Source organism: Scyliorhinus canicula, chromosome 10, assembly GCF_902713615.1.
Source record: "Scyliorhinus canicula chromosome 10, sScyCan1.1, whole genome shotgun sequence".
Lineage (NCBI taxonomy): Eukaryota > Metazoa > Chordata > Chondrichthyes > Carcharhiniformes > Scyliorhinidae > Scyliorhinus > Scyliorhinus canicula.
Genome location: NC_052155.1, coordinates 10,208,249 through 10,233,759, shown reverse-complemented (window position 1 = coordinate 10,233,759; position 25,511 = coordinate 10,208,249). Strand labels below are relative to the sequence as shown.

Below are 25,511 nucleotides of genomic sequence, written 5' to 3'. Positions count from 1 at the left end.
GGAGGGAAGATGGGCTTCTGATGCCACAGGGTCAATCAGAGAGCTCTGCTGCCCCAATGGGAGAGGTGGGGGGGGGGAGCTGCTGAGGCAGGTTGGAACCCACAAGGACACGTCACCATGGGGGGACCTCACTGGTCTGATTGTCAGTCATTAAATAAGCCTGTCGGTGAATCGGGGTGGAGGGGGAACCCTCTGCAGGATCCATCTTGGCCTTACGCATGCCCTCTCCGCAGCATGGGACATCTGAATCTGCTGGTTGCCCAGCTTGCTGGGAGTTGGCAAGAGGCGGGGGGAGTCCGCCATTGGCAAGGTGCCACAAAATGTCCCCCAAAGGGGCAACTACCAAAATTGGCTGCTGTCCTCTGTGGAATGGGAAGCCGGACGTCTTTCCATCTCATCCTTCGGAATCGTCTCCGGCGGTGGGAATGTGTCCGGAAGCCGTCCCCTCACCAGCTTCCAGCTTGTCAGCACAGGGATGGGGGGGAAACTCAGCTTGTTGGTGCAGCACTGAAAGAATCGCTGCCTTCTGTGTAAAACATCAGAGCCAGGCCCTGACACCCCCCACCCCCCACCCCGGATGGGAGGCCACGATTCGAAGAAGTGCGGGGGCAGTTCACCCCTGGCGCCCCGGCAACTATTTATCCCTGAGTCAACATCACAAAATGCAGATTATCTGGTCAGTGTCACATCGCTGCCCGTGGGAGCTTGCTGTGCTCGAACTGGCAGTTTCATTTCCTACATTGCAACAGTGTAAACACTTGGCACATCCCTGGCTGTAAAGTGATCTGAGGTTGTGAAAGGTTCTATATATATATGATGGAACCATCAATTCTACGGACACGTGCTTGTAGGATTAGAATAGCGGTTTTAATATACTTACAACAGAGCCAGCCTGTTAGCCGTTGAACTTTTGGTGAACTGTCTGGCTGACTCTGTGGCACGGATCTTTATACAGCAGCTCCGGGGGAGGAGTTCTGGACGGAGCCAAGGGGGGAGCCCAGTACAAACTCTCGAGTACTCCCAGAGCTACTCCCCCTGGTGGTCAGGTAGTGCAACTGCACTTACAATATCGGTACATATATACAATGGGAACAAAGTGACACTGGTGACTTATAATACCGTGTGAATCTCATTCACCACATTATATATATATTTATATAAAAGTTTACTCCAGTCTATATTAACTAGATTTTAATAATCAGTCGAATACAGAAACGATAAAGAACACATTACCTGCAAACCGGTTCTTCGCCGTCTACAATGCAGACACCATCATTTTCACATTTAAAACCAATGCACAATCCTGGGATATCAGTGGGCACTGGGATATCAGTAGCTGGTTCTGTGGCCAGGCTGGCAGTATCATTGGTGGTGGGTTCGGCACTGGGCGGAGGCATTGATGGTGTAGGTTGGGGGCCAACCAGATTAGATACGTCTAAAAGAACAATGTACAATTTACCTGTCAAATCGCAATGGAAAACTACCAAGTGCACAGAAAGCAAGATCACATGGGCGGTGAAAATCTGTAACAAGAACAGAATGGGCGGCGCGGTAGCACAGTGGGTAGCACTGTTGCTGCACAGCGCTAGGGATCCGGGTTCGATCCCCGGCTTGGGTCACTGTGCAGAGTCTGCACGTTCTCCCCGCGTCTGCCTGGGTTTCCTCCGGGTGCTCCGGTTTCCTCCCACAAGTCCCGAAAGACGTGCTTGTTAGGTGAATTGGACATTCTGAATTCTCCCTTTGGAGTGTGAGTGACTGGAGTGTGGCGACTAGGGGCTTTTCACAAGAACTTCATTGCAGTGTTAATATAAGCCTACTTGTGACACTAATAAAGATTATTATTATTAATAAATGATGGGATACTTGCCTTTATTAGCTGAGGCATGTAATATGGAGCAGGGAGGTTATGCTGGAGCTGTATAAAACGCTGGTGAGGCCACAGCTGGAGTACTGTGCGCAGGTCTGGTCTCCACATTATAGGAAGGAAGTGATTGCACCGGAGAGGATGCAGAGGAGATTCCCCAGGATGTTGTCTGGGCTGGAGGGTTACAGCAATGGAGAGAGACCTGTTGGACTGGGGTTGTTCTCCATAGAGCAGGGAAGGCTGAGGGGCATCCCGATTGACGTGTGCAAAATATAGATAGTGTAGAGAGGGAAAAGGTTTTCCCCTGAGTAGAGGGATCATTAACCAGTGCGTGTAGATTTAAGGTAAGGAGCTGGAGGTTTAGAGGGTATTTGAGGGAAGCCTCTTTCACCCTGAGGGTGGTGGGAATCTGGAACTCGCTGCCTGAACTCTGTGGTGGAGGCTGGAACCCACACAACATTTGAGAAGCATTTAGATGAGCCCTTGAAATGCCAGAGCAAATAAGGCCAAGTGCTGGAAATTGGGATTAGAATAGATAGGTGCTTGATGGCTGGCACAGACATGATGGGCCGAACGGCCTCTTTCTGTGCTGTGAAACTCTATGGGCGGGATTCTCCGTTCCTGAGACTCACTGTTGACGCCAACGCAGAATTTGTGGACTTTCACGACAGTTAAACTGGCGCCGCACCTGGATCGGTCCCGCTCCTGTTAAAGGGCTAGCACCGGGAATACCGGATTCGCGATTGACACTCGGGAGGCTGACAAGCTGCAGCTGGATATACTCCCCACACACACCACCCCAGCCAACAAGGCAGTAAGGAAAGCAGCACCAAGCTTCACGGACCCAGAGTTCGAGACCCTCCTGGACGCCATGAAGGAGAGGAGGCTGCCCCCGTACCGGGAAGGAGGCTGACCCTGTACCGGGAAGGAGGCTCCCCCTGTACCGGGAAGGAGGCTGCCCCTGTACCGGGAAGGAGGCTGACCCTGTACCGGGAAGGAGGCTGCCCCTGTACCGGGAAGGAGGCTGACCCTGTACCGGGAAGGAGGCTGCCCCTGTACCGGGAAGGAGGCTGCCCCTGTACCGGGAAGGAGGCTGCCCCTGTACCGGGAAGGAGGCTGACCCTGTACCGGGAAGGAGGCTGACCCTGTACCGGGAAGGAGGCTGACCCTGTACCGGGAAGGAGGCTGCCCCTGTACCGGGAAGGAGGCTGACCCTGTACCGGGAAGGAGGCTGCCCCTGTACCGGGAAGGAGGCTGCCCCTGTACCGGGAAGGAGGCTGACCCTGTACCGGGAAGGAGGCTGCCCCTGTACCGGGAAGGAGGCTGCCCCTGTACCGGGAAGGAGGCTGCCCCTGTACCGGGAAGGAGGCTGCCCCTGTACCGGGAAGGAGGCTGCCCCTGTACCGGGGAGGAGGCTGACCCTGTACCGGGAAGGAGGCTGCCCCTGTACCGGGAAGGAGGCTGCCCCTGTACCGGGAAGGAGGCTGACCCTGTACCGGGGAGGAGGCTGACCCTGTACCGGGAAGGAGGCTGCCCCTGTACCGGGAAGGAGGCTGACCCTGTACCGGGAAGGAGGCTGCCCCTGTACCGGGAAGGAGGCTGACCCTGTACCGGGAAGGAGGCTGACCCTGTACCGGGGAGGAGGCTGCCCCTGTACCGGGAAGGAGGCTGCCCCTGTACCGGGAAGGAGGCTGCCCCTGTACCGGGAAGGAGGCTGACCCTGTACCGGGAAGGAGGCTGCCAGCTGGTGGCAGGTGGCAGAGGCCGTGAGCGCCGTGGGCAGCACCGTCCGGATGGGCTAACAGTGCCGGATAAAACTGCACGACCTCCTCAGGGTGGCCAGGGTGAGGCAGCACTAACCCCCTGTCCCACACACCTGTAACCCTATCCACCTCCCTCCCGACCCGGAGGGCGACAGAATCCCCACCCTGCACCACGTGCCGGCACCCATACCGGCCGCCATGGCCGGATGCCTTGACCACTGAGGCCACCAGCTCCCCACCCCCTGGGCTGCATGCGCCGGGCTGTCTAACACTGCCGTTTCCTGTCCCCCCCACCCCACCCCAGGCTGCACACAACTGCCGGGAGCGGGAGAAGACGGGAGGGGGATCGCCGGAACTGCGGCCCCTCGCCATGGCAGAGCAGAGCGCCCTGGACCATGGCCCGGAGGAGCGGGAGGGCGTCGAGGTGGCGCTCGGCAACGGGGGAGGAAGTGAGACCCCGCTGTGTTGTGGTTCCCTGTGTCAGGGGTCAGACCACCACCCCCCCCCCCCCCCAACACCCCCCACCAACCTTACCCCACACCACCCTCACGCCAACACCACCATCCCTTACCCGTACCCCAACCCCCACCCACACGCCCACTCCCACTCTCCCCCCAGCCCGCAGCCTAATCATGCGTCTTGTCTTATGTCTTGCAGGACCTGCTGGGGATGGGGCGGGTCCATCTGGTATACCCCGCCCCCAGCCAGTGCCACAGCCGGAGGCCCCCCCCCCGGCTGCGTGAGCCACGCGGTGACGCTGAGAGCAGCTCAGATACTCAGATGCCAGCCCCAGCCCGAAACGCAGGACACCCGGAGCTTGAGTTTGAGGATGACATGGATATGCCGTCACAGCTGTCCCCTACACCCTCCACCATCTCAGACACTATCACCTCGGTTGGGCACTTTAGTGAAGAGGCTCCTGGGACACCACACAGCTGATCCGGGACAGCAGGTGGAGGTAGGAACACCCGAGGGGCCGGATGATCGGAGGGCGGGCCGGCCCCAGGGACTGGCTGCCGTCCAGACGGGTTTCGGGATTCTGGAACGGACAGTCCCATCGATCGTGGAGGTGCAGCCGCAGAGCCAGGGACTACATGAGAAATTGTCGGCGAGCATCCAGCACCTGTAGATTCAGGTGGAGCAGGCCAACCGCGTGCAGCAGCAGGAGATGGGGCCGACAATGGGTGCCACCCAGGCCAACACCGTATGGGTGGCGTCCGTGGTGGAGGCATTGGGGGCGACGGTTTCAGCTGTGGGTCAGTATGTCCAAGGCCTGGGGCATTCGCTGAAGCCGTTGGCCAAGGCCCAGGACAGGGTTGCCGCCTCACAGGCGACCATGTCCCGGAGCCACCTGGAAATTGCAGCGGCGTTCCTGAGCGTGGCCCAGTCAGAGCGGGCCATGGCTGGGAATGTCGGTGGCATTGCACAGACACTGGCCATCGTGGCGCAGGCACATCTGCTGCACGATGTTGTGGAGGATGCAGCAGGCCGCCACAATACAGCCAACCCTCCCAGCATCATATGGAGGGACCTTCCAGACCAGTCCAGGCACCTGAACCTCATCTTCAGGAGGCCGGAGCACCCTTCGATCACGCTCCTGGTCGTGGCGTGGGCTTTGTTGTAGCGGGTTTCTGCGTCGGTCTGTGGCCTCAAGATAGGCGTCATCATTCATGATTGCAGTGGATAACTCCTGTTGCCAAGGAAGCAACCCCCCACCCGGCCGGGGCGGGGGAGGGGGGGGGGGTCTTGGAGGCATGGCGTCTCGAACATGTCAGTAATCGTCGAGTGTGCCAGGATGGAGGCTTCGTGCACACTGCCCGGGTACCGGGCACAGACGTGAATGATGCCCATCTGGTGGTCACACACCAGCTGGATGTTCATCAAGTGAAACCCCCTTTCGGTTTGTGTAAAGCGGCCTGTTATCCTCAGGAGCTCATAGGGGGACACGCAGCCCCTCGATCAAACCCTGGACCCGAGGCATCTTGTCGATGGTGGTGAACCCCGCTGCCCGGGCATCCTGCTGGGCTCGGTCCACATTGAAGTGGATGTATTGAGCTGCCTGGGCATACAGGGCCTTTGAAATGGCGGCAATGCACCTGTGCACTGAGGTCTGTGAGAATCCGCACTCTGTGCCTGGAAGGACCACCGTGGCGTTAAGCTCAGGGTGACCATGACGTGGAGCAGGTGATCCCCCCCATTCCCCCGCGGTGCCAGGCGGGCCATGTTCTGGCAGATGTGTCGCACTGTCTCCCTGCTCAGCTGGAGTCTTCGATGGCATGCCCGGTCCGGTAGGTCCTTGAATGACAGGCGATGCCGGTACACACGAGGCCTCATGCGGCGCCTCCTTGGTACCTCCTCCTCCTCGGTCTTGATGTACCATCAATTGAACGCGAGACGAGTTGCTGAACAAAAGTATGGCTTTAATCTACTAGATGTTAGCCCTGCGGTCGATTACAGTAGGACGACCGCCGGGAGTACTGGGTATTTATACCCCGCCCTGGAGGCAGGGTTAACTCAACCTCTCGACCAATCGGGGAGCCGTCACATGACTGGTCTCAACTAACCGGTCGAGAGGCACATGACCGACCAGGGCCAATGGTAAGCCGGTGTTCTACACCAATGGCAGGCATCTATGCTAATCATACCACCACAGGTCTGTTGGGCGGCCGGCTCTCCATCCTGGGCAGCTGCCTCCTGTCCCTCTGCTGCCCGCTCCGCTGCTGCAATTTCCTCCTCCTCCTCGAGCAGCACCCGCTCGTACAGCCGCAGGGCATCCCCCAGGGCTGCAGCGACCAGCAGGAAGGCCCATTGCTGGTTAAATTCCAATATCCATTGTCTGCAGGGGGTGAAAGGCTGACATGTTAGCATGTTGTGTATCCCCGTGCCCAACCAGGTCCACCGGACTACCTCGGTTGGCACTGCAGTATCCGCCCCCGTATGTCCCACATCCCCGCACCCCTTGCCCAGTCGGTGGCCGGCATCGTGGGGACCTCTGGCCTTGACGCCCGTCCCTGATGCCAGGGGTACCTTTGCTAGCACTGCCCCTTCCAGGGCTAGGCACCGTGGTCCCCCTAGGGGCTACTGGGCCTAAGGGACTGGTTTAGCCCAGTGTGCTAAACAGCCGGCTTGTAATGCAGAACAAGCCAGCAGCGTGGGTTCAATTCCCGTACCAGCCTCCCTGAACAGACGCTGGAATGTGGCGACTAGGGGCTTTTCACAGTAACTTCATTGAAGCCTACTCGTGACAATAAGCGATTATTTATTTATTTATTACTGTGGGCGTTGCCCTGGGTAGGCCACCATGGGTGGCAGCTGAGTGGGAGGGGGGGTGTTGCAGGGGAGGTGAGGGGATTTGGGGGCGCGCATACGGTTGATGTCACTCTGAAGAAGCAGCAGCCAGGGTGGGTGGTCTAGTCCCCCCCCCCCCCCGCGGTGAAGCTCACATGTTGGGAATGATGCCCTCTCTGTGCCCCGCACGAGGAGTTTCCCCACATCCGTCGAGAGAGGGCCCAGACTGACGGTGGGGTGCCGGACATCAGAATTGTCACCACCTTCGAGCCCTGGAGATTACAGGGGTGGCCGAGGATAGTGAGGTCTCCAACACAGAGGTTGGCACAGACGTCAGAGGTGAGGATCCACCGGACATGGAGCCGGCCTATCCTGGATGGTTCACCCCCCCCCCCCATTCCCCGCCTCCCACCTTGGAGGAGCGCTCCGAGGATGCCACCATCGATGTGTCACCCCCCTGTCATCCCCGCCCTCCACCAGCATAGAGACCCGCACCTCGGTGGGCAGTGGGTCAGGCCACCGGGGCACAATCGGGTGAGCACCACACTGCTGCAGCTGATACACATCAGAGGGAGGCAGGAACCCCCAGGCTGGACAGCAGTCGGAGCTCTGCTGGATCCCAGGGCCCAGCTGGGTCCCAGCCTGATGCTGAGTCACTGGTACAGGTTTACCCGGAACTGATGGAGACGTTAGGGAGCAGCCGTGATATTCAGAGGGAGATGTCAGCGACCCTGCAGCAGGCCCATAGCCGACTGGAGGAGTTGGAGGAGCCTTCTGGCCCCAGAGCCTACGAGGGGCATCGAATCTACCTCCACCTCTGATGGGTATCCTGGAAGATACCGAGGCAGTGGCAGAGCTAGGAGGGTAAAGCACATCGAGGATCACTGAGCGGGCATGTGCCCGGAGCTGGGGCACATCCCCTGGGTGTTCAGATGTTGGCCGCTGTGTGTGGTGTTGCTCCCGCAGTATCCCGGCTCAGGCATCATTGGGATGTTTGGCAATAACCCTCACATGCTACACGGCCTGCTCACTTAACCACGATTGACAATTCCTATTAGCAACACCCTCAGCCACGGGCCAGAGGCCTCTGTGGTCAGTTGGAGTTACGGGTGGTCGGTGAGGCAGACAGGCAGGGACTCGTGTTGCCTCCGTAATGGGTACACAAGATACAGGGGTTGGCATGAAGGACCCGCGCACGGATACCCCCTCAGCAGAGCCCCCCCCCCCCTCCAGCTCCAATAACCACCCCCCTCAGTCCCAATGCCCCCAACCCTCCCATGGTGGCCCACTCCAACCGGGGCTGCACTCCCACTGGTTGCCCTCCCCCATCCACCTCCGAGCAGAAGGGTGGCAAGCCCAGTGCCCCCCCGGGCTCTTTGCCTGTGAGGAAAGATGGCTATTCACCTCCTCGGCTCCCCACAGCAGCCCTTCCACCAGGTTCACGTTTTTCTAAAGGAGCACTAATTGGCGCCAGTGTGACCACTTGCTGGGGAGGCCACTGGATGATGGGAGGCCGGTGGATATGGGGTGGCTCCCGTTTATTGTATGGAAATTGGGCTTAAGTGGTGATAGTTGATTGAGATCCCGAATTCGCCTATGGGAGTGGGTCGGCTGCATCGCAAACGGTTTGGCGCCATTTGGCCTCTTTTGGCCTCTTCCGCTATTCAACAGCCTCATCGCACTCTCGCTCGAGCGAACCAGGCCACTGAATCGCCCAGTTTGTGTGCAGGTTTCTTCGACCATTTAACCAGAAAACTCTTGTAATTTTCAACCTGCAGAGCTCAGCAATGTCACGAATGACTTTATCACCATCATCAAAATTATGGTTATTTATTAACTAAAGCACAATAAACTGACTTATTTGGTTGAAAATCATTTACTTACTCAATTAGTTATGTAAACTTGTTCATCGATATGGATGAATGCCAACAAGTACTAAACTGATCCCAAACATGACAAAGGAATCTATATTTTTAAATCCTTGCTTTGTTTATTAATGAGTTCTGTATTTCATATCACCAAAAGCGGGAACTCACCCCTGGGCAGCACGGTAGCGCAGTGGTTAGCACTGTGGCTTCACAGCGCCAGGGTCCCAAGTTCAATTCCCCACTGGGTCACTGTCTGTGCGGAGTCTGCACGTTCCCCCCGTGTCTGCGTGGGTTTCCTCCGGGTGCTCCGGTTTCATCTCACAGTCCAAAGACGTGCAGGTTAGGTGGATTGGCCATGGTAAATTGCCCTTCGTGTCCAAAAAAGTTAGGAAGGGTTATTGGGTTACGGGGATCAGGTGGAAGTGAGGGCTTAATTAGGTTGGTGTAGACTCGATGGGCCAAATGGCCTCCTTCTGCACTCTATGTTCTATCAAGGCTCCTTCAACGGCACCTTCCAAAATCGCGGACCGCTACCATCTCGAAGGACAAGGGCAGCAGATACCTGGGAACCGCACCATCTGGAGGTTCCCCTTCAAGTCACTCACCACCCTGACTTGGAAATATATCGGCCGTTCCTTCACTGTCGCTGGGGCAAAATCCTGGAACTCCCTCCCTCACAGCACTGTGGGTTTACCTACACCACGTGGACTGCAGCGGTTTAAGAAGGCAGCTCGCCACCACCTTCTCAAGGGGCAAATAATGGATCGGCAATGAAATGCTACCTGGACCATTGACGTCCACATCCCATAACAGAATTTTTAAAAAATTACGGCACTGAAGAAAATTTTAAACAGAGATGAGGAAGAATTTCTTCTCTCAGAGGGGGGTGAATCTGTGGAATTCTTTACCGCAGAGAGCTGTAGAGATTGGGTCATGAAGTACGGTGAAGGTTGAGATTTTTAATCAGTCAGGGAATCAACGGTTATGGGAATAAGGCAGGAAAGTGGAGTTGAGGGTCATATCAGATCTAATTGAATGGCGGAGCAGACTCGATGGGCCGAGTGGCCTACTTATGCTCCGCAGTCTTATGACCTTTGAAACGGTGCAAAATATCATAGAAGGGTGACACCCGAACCGAGGGATTATAACAATCAAGAAAGACTGAACGTACTGGGTTCTTTTCTCTGGGAACGATAAGGCTGAAAGGTAACCGAAGGTCTTCAAAAGGGTGAAAATATCCCTTCACTTGTGATGAATGCAAATGGGGTCCATAAAAGTACAAGAATTATTCAGCAAAAACTTCTTTTCCGGAGATTGGTGAAAGTGTGAACCTCACTACCACAAGTATTTGAGGCAAAGAGCACAGATATATTTGATGGGAAAGTGAGATAAATACGTGAGAGGGAAGGGAGCAGAGGGACATGCTGATAGGATGAGAAGTATTTGGGTGGGTGGCTCAAACGGAGCCTAAACAGCAGCATAGCTCAGTGTTTCTCATCTGTGCACCTATTTTTTAATTCCATCTGATTCCATGTGGAGCAAAGTTCTAACGGCACTGGTGACATCTTGTATTAGTTAGACTATTCAGTATTGCTGAGAAATGAATTTCTTTGGCTGTCCACAATAGGCAGCGTATTGACCATTCTCAAACAGCTCCTGCTTGCAAAACCCAGAACATGATGCCTAACATTAGGTGCGATTCTGCGATGGGGCAGCACTTGCTGAACAATCCTGAGTGTGCAAACGGACAACCAAGGTAAGATTAACAGTTGGTCTCGCTGGAGACGTCTGCTAAAATCTACTTATGTGCAGGGGGCCTATCTTCTGCAGGCAAAAGGAACATGTCCAGGCATTGTACCCTTTTGTTTAATGAAACAAAGGCATACGGAGGGGGGGGGGGGGGGCAATAGTTCATTGGTGCAATCTCCATGGCAACTCCCCGACCAATCAGATGACCTGCCAACCAATCAGCACCCTTTTCTCATGCAATATGAATTGTTACACCCTTTGAAATTTGGCATTCTTGATGTCTGATGAAAAGATTTGACAGTGTGCCTCTTTTTTCAGCAGTACCAAGGTTCTGTACTGCCAAGCGGGTATTAGTTAGACGCTGTTTTACTACTTTTCTCATTTCCGGCTTGAAAGTTCTTGAACCGCAAGGTATGAAAATGTGCCAAACATAGAACCATACCTTCCATGGTTAATAGAAAGTAGGCGTCATCGCCCTTGATAAACTCTCTGCCCATCAATCTCTCATGGGATAAAAATATGGTGGTTCCCTTTCCTGGCCCCCGATAGTACGTGGTGCCATCGGACTCTGTCACTAAATCTCCGATTTTGTCAGGCCTGTCCCAAAAGGAGAATGTTTGATTCCCTGGAAAGAAAAGTCAGACTATAATTAACATGCGCAGTCAAAATTGGAAATGAATGCAGAGAGGCTGATTATGGTGTCAACCGACCTTCATTCGGGTCCGTGGTCACACTTGTTTGATGCGACATGCGGCGCCTAATGTCTGAATGTTGATCCATTAGCATCATAGTCCCTTGCCTCCAGGGACACGGCCATTGTAAAAGGTCATCATTCTTCCCACTGACCAAGTGGAAAAAAACGGCAAGGTAACGAGGCCGACTGCTGGTCCCATTTACGTACACGCCAATCTGAAATGCGTATCCTTCACTCGAGTGGTATCTCGGACTGTAAACCCTGCCAGCACGCCCCGAGGGGCTTGTGTTCAACAGGTGGGTAAAGTTCCTGATGTGCCACACGTGGGTGGGGCACTGCATCTCCGAGAGGTTCATGTCGTCGATCGAGATCCCGCCGGCAGAGCTGCCGGCTCCTTTCACTCCTTCAAACACGACACGGAACTTGTCGGAGACGGCCAGGCGAACGTGGTGAAGCTGCCAATAACTCAGACCTGCGCCTGTTACAGGAGGAAAGACAGATTTGAAAAATATCTTCCTGGGACCTCTCGGCCATTTCGAGGGCGGCAGATATAAACTGCATCAGTAAGAACGGTGAGCTTTATCGGAATGTGATTGATCAATAGCTCTACCGTCACTCTGCTAAGAGTCCCCCCAAGGTGGAGCATGGCCATCAAGATGTCCCCTTGTCTTTTATTGTTTATTTCAACGCACCCAAAATGAATCTTGACCCCCTATTTGCTGGAATGTGGTGTGCCTTTGGCTTGTGTCCAAATTTCCCCTCTGCCCCTTCCCTATTCCTATCCCAGGGAACTCAAAACAAAATGGACTCCATTTTACTCCATTTTAGCCGTGCGTTTCCCGCTGCCCGACCCGTTTTGTACACTGAGGAGATCAGTTCGCCGGAACGCCTCAGTGCAGGAGAGAAAATGGCAGGTCAGTCCTTGATTGGTCCCTGACGCACCCCCCCCCCTAACCCCCCCAAAGCCCTAACACCCGATGGGAAGGTACCCAATCCCCCAACACACAGGCAGGACACCCCCAGCCCCAAAACAATGTGACAGATTGGCATCTTGGCAGTGCCACCTGGGCACTTTCACAGTGCCAGGCTGGCACCCAGGTGGCACCAGAAGTGCCAGGGTATCACCCTGCCCAAAGGGCATGCATCTGGGCACCTCCAATCCCCTGTGACACCTCCATAAGTGCCATTCCATCTGTTTCCTCCCCCATTTCTGGAGACTAGTTTTTTTTTCCCCCAAAAATATACTTAATTTAGACAATCTACAATAAACATTACAGAACATTTCGAATTGTGACTGTACACTTCCATCAAAGTTACACATTCACTTGACTTTCTTCCATTCAATTGGGATGACATTACACACATATCCCTCTTTACGTTACAATTCTTTCTTAAATATTTACATTGTCATGTTTCTTTTATACATTGGAGTGTTAATGACCCAGAGACGAGGGGTTTTACACTGTTACCCCTCCCCTGGGTGTACATTTGCTGGTAAGACCTTACCCATTGCGCCTTGGCGGCAGCTGCCCCAAGCTTGAGTGCGTCCCTCAGCACGTAGTCCTGGACCTTGGAATGTGCCAGTCTGCAACACTCGGTCGAGGACAGTTCTTTGCACTGGAAGATCAGCAAGTTTCGGGCAGACCAAAGAGCGTCTTTCACCGAGTTGATGACCTTCCAGCAGCAGTTGATGTTTGTTTCGGTGTGTGTCCCTGGAAACAGTCCGTATAGCACAGAGTCCTGTGTCACAGAGCTGCTCGGGATGAACCTGGACAAATCCCACTGCATCTCTCTCCAGACCTTCTTTGCAAAGGCACAGTACAGAACAACACTCACCCGAGCTCTCCAAGGCAAAGAGGATTGATCCCACGCCGCGGGTAACTCAGGAATCTGCACATTAAAGTGAGACTAGCTGTCTCGCTCTAATATGCAGATTTACAAAAAGGTGATTCCGCCCACAATGGGCGGGATTTACATTGCAATGTCCTGCGAGATTGCGTCAGAGTCCAGGAGCGGGGGTCTCCCGGCTTCTATCAGCTGCCATGGCGAGCTGCTTTTCAGGTGCAGCATGCCCATATAATCACGCTCAATAATTGTAATGGTTATTCAGCCCCTCCAATTAAATTGCTAGCAATTAACCACATTCAGCCCCTTGAGTCTGCTCTGCCATTGAATGGGATCATGACTGAGATGCAACGAATCGCTATATATCCACTTTTACCCTGTACCCCTTAATACTTCAGTTCACAAAACCCTATTAATCTCAGTTTCCAAATTAACAATTGATCTGACATCAGTTGCCATTTGGGAAAGAGAGTTCTAGACCCGCTATCATGGAATCCCTACAGTGCAGAGAGCGGCTGAAGGGGAGGGGGGGGGGGGGGGGGGGCGGTGGGTTCAGCGATGATACCTCTTAAAACTGAATAGTTAACATGCCACTAGAATAGTTTTACATAAGTTACTTCATTAAGGATTGACGTGAATTATAGGACTGAGTAATCATTATCAACCATTAAACATGCATTTTTAGGACATAGCAGTAATAAGTCATCGAACGGGATTTAGGATAGCTAACTTGTCCGGAGCTGTCTGAAAGCAGCGTAGCAAAAATATAGTGGTAAGGAGGAAAGTATTGGTCCAGTGTAGGTGTTAGTAGCAGAATAAAGATCAGTGCTGTCCGAAAACAAAATAGCAGAATATGTTAATAGCAGGGAAAGGGCCAGCACTGCCTGGAAGCAAAAACATGGGAACACGATATAGACTGGCACTAGGGAACTATACAAAATGGAGGACAGAGTTCATGGTTTGAAGTTGTTGAACTCAATGTTGAGTCCACATGAAGTCAGACAAAGTAAAGGGCCTGTACTGCGCTGTAATGTTCTATGTTCTATCTCTCTGCCATGAAGGGCTATCTCTTGAGCATTTGGTGAATTCAGAATTATAAATGTTTTCAGTATTGAATGTAAACTCTGATGTGCTTCTGTTTAAAGGTTTATTAAGTCTTTTGGGTGTAAAAGGACAGCATACAGGTTACTTAGTGTTGTATTCTTTGGGGGTTATCTTTGAATTAATGGTTGCTAAGATATTCACTGTTTTAAAAAGGTTAACTTGAGTTCATAGAGTAAACATTGTTTTGCTTTAAAAAAATGCTTTTCCATTTCTGCTGTACCAGACCTGTAGAGTGGGCCGTGTGCTCCCCATACCACAATCTATTAAAAGTTGCGGGTCAGGTAAACTCCATGATACACTTTGGGGTTCTCCAAACCCTGGCCCATAACAAGAGCACTTAGAAAACAGTGGCAGGATCGGACAGAGTCAGCATGGATTTATGAAGCGGAAATCATGCTTGACAAATCTACTGGAATTCTTCGAGGATGTAACTCGTGGAGTTGATGAGGGAGAGCCAATGGATGTGGTTTATTTCGCCTTTCAGAAGGTTTTCGACAAAGTCCCACACAAGAGATTATTGTGTAAAATTAAAGTGCATGGAATTGGGGATAGAAAACAGGTTGGCAGACAGGAAACAAAGAGTAGGAATAAACGGGTCTTTTTCCACATAGCAGTGACTAGTGGGGTACTGTAGGGACCGGTGCTGGGGCCCCAGCTAATCATGACATATATTAATGATTTAGATGAGGGAACTAAATGTAGTATTTCCAAATTTGCAGCTGACTCAAAACTTGGTGCAATAATGAGCTGTGAGGAGGATGCAGAGATCCTTCAATGTGATTTGGACAAGTTGAGTGAGTGGGCAAATGAATAGCAGATGCCGTATAATTTAGATAAATATTAGGTTATCTGCTTTGGTAGCATAAACAGGAAAGAGGACTATTATCTGTATGGCCATAAATTAGGAGACGAGAATGTGCAACGAGACCTGGGTGTCCTCATACACTGAAAGTAAGCATGCAGGTACAGCAGGTGGTAAAGAAGACAAATGTCCGTTGGCCTTCATAGCAATAGAATTCGAGTACAGGAGCAGGGATTTCTTGCTGCAATTATACAGGGCCTTGGTGAGGCCACACCTGGAGTATTGTGTGCAGTTTTGGTCTCCTTATCTGAGGAAGGAATTTCTTGCTGTAGAGGGAGTGCAGCGAAGGTTTACCAGGCTGATTCCTGGGATGGCAGGACTGATGCGTGAGGAGAGATTGAGTCAGTTACGATTGTATTTGGTGGAGTTCAGAAGAACGGGGGCGTATCTCAGAAACCGATAAAATTCTAAAAGGACTGGACAGGGTAGATGCAGGAAGGATGTTCCCGATGGTGGGTGTGTCCAGAACCAGGGGTCACAGTCTGAGGATACGAGGTAAATCTCCCTCTCTACCTGCCCGTTTCCCCGGGAGTTGTAGCTGGTCGTCCTGCTGGAGGCGATACCCCTGCTGAGCAGGAACTGACGCAGCTCATCGCTCATGAATGAGGATCCCCTGTCACTGTGGATGTAGGCGGGGAAACCGAACAGAGCGAAGATTGTGTTGAGGGCCTTGATGATGGTGGCAGACGTCATATCGGGAGATGGGATGGCGAAGGGGAATCTGGAGTACTCGTCGACCACACTGAGAAAGTACGTGTTGCGATCGGTGGAGGGGAGGGGCCCTTTGAAATCCACGCTAAGGCATTCAAAGGGGCGGGAGGCTTTCACCAGGCGCGCACGGTGCGGCCGGTAGAAGTGCGGCTTGCACTCCGCACAGACCTGGCAGTCTCTGGTGACTGTCCGTACTTCCTCGACAGAGTAGGGCAGGTTGCGAGCCTTGGCAAGATGGTACAGTCGTGTGACCCCCGGGTGTCAAAGGCTGTCATGCAGGGCAGAACATAGAACATAGAACATACAGTGCAGAAGGAGGCCATTCGGCCCATTGAGTCTGCACCGGCTCTTGGAAAGAGCACCCTACTCCACCCCTATCCCCATAACCCAGTAACCCCACCCAACACTAAGGGCAATTTTGGACACTAAGGGCAATTTAGAATGGCCAATCCACCTAACCTGCACATCTTTGGACTGTGGGAGGAAACCGGAGCACCTAGAGGAAACTCACACACACACGGGGAGAACTTGTAGACTCCGCACAGAGAGTGGTCCCCCTCAAGCTATAAGCCTCTGGTGAGAGACTAGCGGCCAGTTCCGGGAAGAATTAGCTATAAAACAAACAAAAGTCTGCCTTAGTGCAGCATTAGTTATAGGAAGAGAATTGTAATTAAATAAAGGGATCAGGGGTTATGGGCAGAAGGCTGGAGAATGGGAATGAGAAACATCGGCCATGGCGGACCAGATCTGATGGGCTGAATGGCCTAATTCTGCTCCTATGTCTTATGGAATCAAATTGAAGACTTTGTATAATCTTGAAAACTTTGGTTAGGTCAGCGAAAGGTCTCATATTTTTCCAAGTTTAGGGAGTTTTAGTTCAGACGGGCAACATGGTTGGTGCAGGCTTGGAGGGCCGAAGGGCCTGTTCCTGTGCTGTAATTATCTTTGTTCTTTGTACAAACTCACTCTTCTTAACTTTTCCTCGTCGCTTAATTTTTTTATTAACTCCTAACACAGCGGACAGATATTGAAGAAGTAACCACCATGTTTAATTGACTTGAGACAACATTTCCATCCACCCATAATGACGACAGGACTTCCCAAAGTGCCTTCCAGTCAATAAAATACTTTTAAAGTGTAGCCATTGTTGTAATGCAGGAAACGCGGCAGCCAATTAATGCACAGCAAGATCTGAGAAACAGCAATATGATCATGACCAGATAACCTGCTTTTGTGATGTTAATTGAGGGATAAATATTGACCAGAACACCAAGGGGGAACTCCCCTGCTCATCTCCAAAGTAGCAGCATGAGATCTTTCACCTCTACCCCAGAAGGGTAGATGAGGGCTTCAGTCTGACAGCCCATTGGGAAGACAGCAGCTTCTAACACTGCAGCACTCGCTCAACACGACACTGGACCCTCGGCCGAGGCTTCCACAGAGAACTCACTGCAATGGGACTTGAACCCACAACCCGCTGACACAGAGGCGGACAGGTGAACCACTGCAACACATTGAATTTCTTTCACCCACAGCCGGGATTGCTCAAGGAAACATCTCTTTGTGATTAGTGCAAGAAGATATGTCGAGAAATGGTGTTAATATGCAAGGGTGATATCACCTTTCAGATTGCACATTGCTAAATGATGTAAAGCCCATTCTTTGTCCCTCAATGACATACCTTTTATTTCACTGACTTTTGTTAAAGTGCCATTTGGATTTGCTTCATTGTAAACTCGGACCCAAATGTTCAGCTCATCGCTTACGCTTCCACTGTTGAAAGAGTAGAACTGCAAACATTGGAAGCCCCGCTTCGGAGAATAGATTCTACTTTCCAAAAGGGCTTTCTCTCCCACTGGACCGGTACTGGTACTGAAATACATGAAGTACCCGATACCTGCCGTGTAGCACAATGGAAACATTAAATTAGTAAAGCGTCCACAATTTTATTCACAGAGTATTGAGGAAAACAGCGGGGAAGTCAGACTGAATCTTTACAAAGTTCTGGTTGGGCCCCGACCTAGATATTAGTGTCACAAAGTAGGCTTACATTAACACTGCAATGAAGTTACTATGAAAATCCCCTAGTCGCCACATTCCGGCGCCTGTTCGGGCACACCGAGGTAGAATTCAGAATGTCCAATTCACCTAACAAGCACGTCTTTCGGGACTTGTGGGAGGAAACCGGAGCACCCGGAGGAAACCCACGCAGACAGGGGGAGAACGTGCAGACTCCGCACAGACAGTGACCCAAGCCGGGGATCGAACCTGGGACCCTGGAGCTGTGAAGCAACAGTGCTAACCACTGTGCTACTGCACTGCCAGAAGTGGACAAGGTTATGACAGGTTTTGATAAGGTAAACAATGAATAACTGTTCCCATTAGCTGATGATACAAGGACAGGGGGGGGGGGGACAGATTCAGGTTTTTGGGCAAGGGATGCAAGGGGGCGGGTTGTGAGGAAGTACTTCTGAGGCAGCGAGTGGTAATGATCTGGAACTCGCAGCCTACAAGGCTGTTGGAAACAGACGGTGAATGATGTCAAAAGGGAAATGGATGGATGCTTTCCGTGGTCATGGGGATGGAGCGGGGGACTAGGACTGACTGGATTGCTTTATGGAGGAGTTGATGGGCTGAATGACCCTTTTTGTGATGATTCTATGACAGTATTTATATAACGTGATAACTACCTATCATTAAGTATTTATCAAACTGTGTTTTCTAAAGATCTTTAAAGGAGATTGGTGCTGTGGAAACGGTGGCACAGTGGTTAGCACTGTTGCATCACAGAACCAGGGAGCCGGGTCCAATTCCGGCCTTGGCAGATTGTCTGTCTGGAGCCTGCACGATCTTCCCGTGTCTGCATGGGTTTCCTCCGGGTGCTCCGGTTTCCTCCCACAGTCCAAAGACGTGCAGGTTAGGTGGCCATGATAAATGCCATGAAGAATGTATAGGTGAGGTGGGGTTGTGGGGGGAGTGGGCCTGGGTAGGGTGCTCTTTCAGAGGATTGGTGCGGACTCGATGGGCCGAATGGCCTCCTTCTGCACTGTAGGGATTCTGTGCTGATAAATGATCAGGCAGTTATCCCATCACCACCGGTGTTAACCCTGCCTCAGTTCAAAGGCTGAATGAGTGGGACCCACTTCTCTCAAAGTAATTCCAATGACTGCCCACCGTCGGAGGGGAAAGTCAAGCCCCCACTTCTGTTACGCACAAACCTGTAACAGTTGCTTAGCGGCCTCTAACTGTGCCCCTCCGATGGTCGAAAATGGAGGTGGGGGGGGGGGGGGGGGGGGGGGGGGCGAGGGGACGGTGGGGACATCCTTCAAAATGGAGTGGCTCAATTTTCTTCTCCGACCTCGTTGACCTGTGATTTTAACTCTGCTGCTTTCAGTCATGGGTGGGGTTCCGGGAGGAGTAGTTAATAAACACTGGGAGGATCAGTGTTAATAAACATCAGTCAGGATGCCATGAACCACACCGCCTGGTGTAGCTGAGCATCTGACTGGTGGGATTCAAATCAGGCAGGAGGTTAAAATCTGCCGTGTCTTCAGGTCTCACTCCGATGCAGGAATGCCATCCGCTCCCAGTAAGGAGTTATCTCCATAAACAGCTCCGGCCAGATGGGCCGAATGGCCAGTGTCTGAGCTGAAAATCCGAACGATTCCAGACAATATTGCACCAAGGCACGCATGTGGGATGATGGGAAGGGAGTGGGACTAATTGGATAGGAGAGCCAGCACAGAGTCTGATGGGCTGAGTGGCTCTTTCTGTTCTTTAGAAATGTATGATTTGTTTCTGCTCCCCCCCCCCCCCCCCCCCCCACCGCCTCCCTAAATGCCCCCCCTCCCCAAATGGCACCTTGTAGCTCATCTGTTGCGGAGGAGTTGGTGAAGTTTTCTGTGCTGGGCACATCGTCATCGAGAATGAGGTTTGGAGCAGCACTAACACATTTTCTGACATGTCACTGATGAAACTCTGTCACTTTACCTGCACAGTTACCCATGTTGGTGTTGTCTTGGTCAGGTCCAGTCACAGCCTGGGTAACCCGTTCCCAAACTGTTCTGCTTCCTGGGCCTTGAATCATGCCACAAATACTTTCCAGTTCAAAACTGCACCGGTCCAAAAAGCTTAGCGAGGACGCTACCGAACAAACAAATCAGACAGAAAGTCGAGAGTTTATCTTTCACTTCAACAGCAATTACGTGCATTTGTTTGCCACTTTTCATGACTCTAGGGCACCCTGAAACACTTCACAGTCAATGGCCTACTTGTACAGCAGGCTAAGAAAGACGTCAGGCATATTGAGCACAGCAAGCTCCAACGTGATAAGGTCCAGCTGGTCTGTTTTCCTGACTGAGGATCAAATATTGGCCATTACACAAAGGTAACTCCACTGCTCTTCCTCATATTGCCATTGGGTGCTTTACTTCAGCCCGAGAGGGAAGATGGAAGACTTGGTTCGACATTTCACCAGAAAGACTGCACCTCTGACAGTGCAGCACTCCCTCAGAGCTGCACTGGAGTCTCGACCTTGATTGTTGTGCTCAAGTCCTGGATTGGGGCCCAAACGCACAACCTTGTGACCCAGCGGTGACACATAGCAAAATAGTCCCACTGCACCTGTGGACGAGGGAGTGGACCTGGGGTGAGTGCTCTTTTGGAGGGTCGGTGCAGACCCGTTGGGCCGAATGGCCTCCTTGTGCACTGTAGGGATACTACTACACCGAACAAGAGCTTAACATTGGTCAACTAAAACAAAATGACCAAGCCACGGAAGGAGATTTCAGGAGAGCTGACCAAAAAGGTGAGTACGGCTCCAACAACACTCGAGGCATCTGGCACCAACTGGGACAAAACTGTCCGCTTAACCAGCAACCCAGTTACCACCCGCGATATCCACTCCCTCCCCCAATGGCGCAAAATGGCAGCAGTGTAAAAAATACACCACCTAGAAAATACACTGCAGAAACTCTCCAAGGCTTCTTTGGCAGCACCTTCCAAACCCATAAGCTCTACCATCTAGAAGGACAAGCGCAGCAGATACCTGGGAACCCCACCACCTGGAGGTCCCCCTCCAAGTCACACACCATCCCCGACTTGCTTTCAAAATATATCGGCCGTTCCTTCACTGTCGCTGGACCAACATCCTGGAACTCTCTCCCTGACAGCACTGTGGGTGTACCTACACTACACGCTCTGCAGCGGTTGAAGAAGGCGGCTCACCACCACCTTCTTGAGGATAACTAGTGATGGCCAAAAAGTGCTGGCCTTGCCAGCGATGCTCACCCCTCGGAACGAATAGTAAAGTGAACCATATCAGAGGGGCCGTTAAGAGTCAACGACATTGCTGTGGGTTTGGAGTCACATGTAGGTCAGACCCAGGGAAGGATGGCAGATTTCCTTCCTCTAAAGGACATGAATGAGCCAGGTGGGTTTTTACCACAGTTGGCGATGGTTTCATGGTCATCATTACCAAGATTAGCTTCATATTCCAGAGTTATTAATTGAGTTTAACTTATACCAGTTGCTGTGGTGGGGTTTAAACCCATGTCCCCATGAGCCTCTGGATCAGTGGTGGGTGACCTGTGACCCAGTGGCCCCATGCGGCCCATCTGGGTTCTGAGTGCAGCCCTCGAGACATTTTCTTGTCCGTTCCCGGGGTCGCCACGTTCTGCTGATGCCCACCCACGTAGTTTTTTCCCTACCGGTCTGACTGAGGTGATTCACACATAAAGCAAGGGCGGGTGAAGTGAGGTGCATGCTGATTGCTCACAACATTAACCGTGGGAACCGTCTGCTCCCTCTGTGTCGAAAGGGCAAATGTTTATTTTGTCTTTACCATTTGAAGTTGATGACAATTCTATTAATGTATAAATGATTAAGCATTTTCTATAACTCATTACAAAACACTTGGCGTGTATTAAATGTATTTGATCTTATTCATGGGGGTCATGGTTAGCGAACGAGTCTGATTTCAATGTTGCGGCCCACTGAGGTGAAGGAGGGCCCTTCACGTGGCCCACTCACTCGCCCAGGTTGTCCATCACTGATCTGGATTACCAGTCTCGTGGCATTACCCAGTATGTCATCACCTTCACCTACTCAATTGGTTTAGCCTACTAGTAGTTTAATTTACTTAAGGCAGCACGGTGGCGCAGTGGTTCGCACAGCAGCCTCACAGCGCCGAGGTCCCAGGTTCGATCCCGGCTCTGGGTCACTGTCCGTGTGGAGTTTGCACATTCCCCTCGTGTCTGCGTGGGTTTCACCTCCACAACCCAAAGATGTGCAGGCTAGGTGGGATTGGCCACGCTAAATTGCCCCTTAATTGGAAAAAATGAATTGGGTACTATAAATTTTTAAAAAATAAAGTAAATAAAAATTTACTTAGACATCTGGGGCGGGATTCTCCAACGCTGATTTTGTGATCGGGCGGAGAATCCCTTTTTATGATGGAATCGGGCGGTTCCTGTTTTCGGATTCTCCAAAACAGCTTCATTGAGGAACGGCTGCAAGCCGTTGGGACAGCCTCAGGACGTCACCTGAAGACCCTCCCCTGATGGTCCGCCCCCAATGGTCCAGGGTTCCCAACCGTGCGGGACACGCGTGGTCTCAGCAGTCGGCAACCCGCCGTGACAGCTGCTGACTGCGCCCAGCACCGCCAAAGTCGGGCGGAGTCCGCGCTGCTGGCCGGCGGGGAGGGGCTTCAGCGAGGGCTGGGGGGGGGGGGGAACTGGTGGGGGGTGGCCAGGGGGTGGCGAGGAGTGTCCAGGGGGTCACTATCTGGCAGGTCCGGTCCGGGCACGGCCGGCGCCATGTTGTACGGTGCGACCGCTGCAGGTCGTGTCCGTGCGCATGGACGGCCACGGATCCGCCAATTCTACGGCCGTTTGTGTCGTGGAGATCGGGCGGGGCTGCTAGCCCCTCACCAGTCAGAGGATCGGTGCTGGGGCGCCGCCGAAGTTTCCCACTTAAAACGCCACGGATCCTCCGGACATAGCCTGAAAATCGGAGAATCCAGGCCCTGGTTGCCAATCCATTAATTGGAGATAAATGGTGATTTCCTGTGCACAGAATCTGCAAAATCTCAACCCCAATGATCAATGAACCAATGTATTTCTGATCATTTTCTTCAGACTTTGGTAACCCGTTGCAAATTCTCCCTCCCACGAATCCGATTCAAATGATTAGAACTCACTGCAGTTGTAGAGTCGGTTGAGTTTCTGAACATCAAAATCACTGAAATCTAACCGTTGTCCAATCACATTACGGAAGTCCAGAATCTTGGTGACTATTGTTGGCTCAGTACCATTGTTAAACGCCGTGGAACCGTAGTGCATCACAGAGGTGTAGTCGTAGGGTATGTTGAGGTTGCTAGATTCCTTGTCATCATATTTATTGAAGTTGTGCTCTTTACCTGAATTCAAAGCAACAAAAGAACTCGTCAAGTGACGACAGTCTCACGTCAGCAATGATTAACCTCCCTTTCCCTGGCTGGAGTCGCCAAGATTTACCGTTTTCAATCCTGTCCCAGACTATGGTGACATAATCATCACGGTCGGATCTTGACTGCTCATGCCAGAATCCCAGGGCGTGGAGGAACTCGTGTTCGATCGTTCCCATTCTTTCACATCTCTCACCGATGGAGAGATCTTGCCTCCCTTCGTGTTGGTTGCCAACAGAGGACCAGCACCTAAAAGAGAATGGATTCTTCATGTTGATCTTGCTCTGGTTAGTTCTTTATCAGGTACAAAAGAAGTGCAAAGTGCCATCAGATGATTTTCTCAGCTGGACTAGCTATTATGTAGACACTTGAAAAACCAAGTTCGATATCTTTTCTATCCACACTTTGAGGTATTTAACTGGCTTCATGTCCCCACCCCTCCCAATCTCTAGCCTCATCCAGACCCATAACCACCCTTAAGACCATAGGACCACAAGACATAGGAGCAGAATTAGGCCACTCGGCCCATCCGAGTCTGCACCGCCATTCAATCATGGCTGATATTTTTCTCACCCCCAACCTCCTGCCTTCTCCCCATAACCTCTGATCCCTTATTAATCAAGAACCTATCTATCTCTGTCTTAAGGACACTCAGTGATTCTCAATGCAGTGCACATTCTGGCTTATTGAACATGCTCTGATTTTAATGGCTCCACCATTGATGGCCATGGCTTCAGCTGCCTGGGCCCTTAGCTTTGGATCTTCCCTTTCTAACCTTCTCGAATTCTCTTTCTCCTCTGTCCTCCATTAAATCTCTTAAGCTGCTCTTGCAAGCTCTTGGCCAACTTTCCGAATATCTCCGAAAGTTGCTCAGTGGCAAACTTTGTTCCTGGCAAGCATTTGGAATGAATAAAGACAGAAAATGTTGGAAAACCCCAGCATCTCTGGAAACACCTGTGTGGCGAGAAAGTGAGTTAGAGTTTCATGCCTGCATGTCTCTTCTTTGGAGCTCATTGAGGCCGTGTGACTCTTCTTCTGCAACTCTGAAGAAAAGTCTTGAAACATCTTGTGGCACAGTGGGTAGCCCCTGAGCCTTTGGCGACCGACTAGCAACCTGTTCCAGGAATTACTAGCTGTGCAAACAGACGAAAGCCAGCCGGAGGTTCAGGAAGAGAATTGGAATTGGAATAAACACCTGTCCCTACCTAAACCTTGTCAGCTAATCTAGCTATACTTGCATTAAGGGGCTCTATATAACTCCGAGTATTCTGTCCATGAACCCGGTCCAAAGAGCCATTCATAGACATTTCAGTTGTGCGTAGGATAGTGCTCTGTGAGCTAATGTGCAAGGTAAGAACATCAGAAGGTAAGAAGTAGGAGTAGATCAGACGGTCCATCGAACCGGATCCATCATTCAACATGATCATGGTTGATCTTCCGTTTCAACTCCAATTTCCTGCTTGCTGCCCATATCCCTCAATTCCCAAAGACATCAAAAATATGTCTACCTCCGTATTCAACGATGGAGCGTTTACAGCTCTCTTGGGTAGAGTATTCCAAACATTCATAACCCTCTTGGGTGAAGAGGTTTCTCCTCATCTCAGTCCTAAATGATTGCCCTTTTATCTTGAGACTTGCCCCCTTGGTGTTCTTTGTGGTTCTAATCCGAGGATAGTTGGCGTAGTGTTCAAACAGACCACAAGGAACATAGAACATAGAACGCAAAGTGCAGAAGGAGGCCATTCGACCCAACGAGTCTGCACCAACCCACCTAAGCCTATCCCCGTAACATAATAACCCCACTGTTATAACCTGCCTGCTTACCACTAGCTGGGGACTAATGTCAATCCCACAATCCTTTGGGTGTATGAGCTTCCCCAATGAGGAGGGCGGAGAAATCATTAGCAGATGCCCTGCATGAATAAAGCTGGCCAGTTTGGAACCGGCTAGAGGAGAGTGAGCAGCAAGGAGTTGCTGCTGCTGTTGTATATATATGTTATTGTAAATAAATGTTATTTCTTTCTATTCTTCAACTTGTGTTGGATTCTTCGTAGCCCTCACAAAACCCTCCTAACCTTTTTGGCCACTAAGGGCAATTTAGCATGGCCAACCCACCTAACCTGCACGCCTTTGGACTGTGGGAGGAAACCGGAGCACCCAGAGGAAACCCACGCACACACGGGGGAAACGTGCAGACTCCGCACAGACAGTGACCCAGCGGGGAATCGAACCTGAGACCCTAATGCTGTGAAGCCACAGTGCTATCCACTTGTGCTACCGTGCTGTCCGCTTTTATAATGAACAAAGCTAAAGATTTAT

General features: G+C 51.7%; 1 protein-coding gene across 1 annotated transcript in view; it reads right to left on the bottom strand.

The window, feature by feature from the left end:
* The window catches only part of mep1b (meprin A, beta), a 53,405-nt gene that overhangs the window by 3,631 nt on the left and 24,263 nt on the right, over positions 1-25,511 (bottom strand). Inside the window, exons 7-13 of the mRNA XM_038808590.1 lie at positions 23,263-23,441; positions 22,947-23,165; positions 19,739-19,891; positions 17,430-17,645; positions 11,243-11,704; positions 10,975-11,157; positions 1,234-1,435 (exon numbers count right to left, since the gene is read on the bottom strand). Of these exons, the coding sequence (XP_038664518.1) occupies positions 1,234-1,435; positions 10,975-11,157; positions 11,243-11,704; positions 17,430-17,645; positions 19,739-19,891; positions 22,947-23,165; positions 23,263-23,441 (1,614 nt within the window). The remainder of the gene's footprint in view (positions 1-1,233; positions 1,436-10,974; positions 11,158-11,242; positions 11,705-17,429; positions 17,646-19,738; positions 19,892-22,946; positions 23,166-23,262; positions 23,442-25,511) is intronic.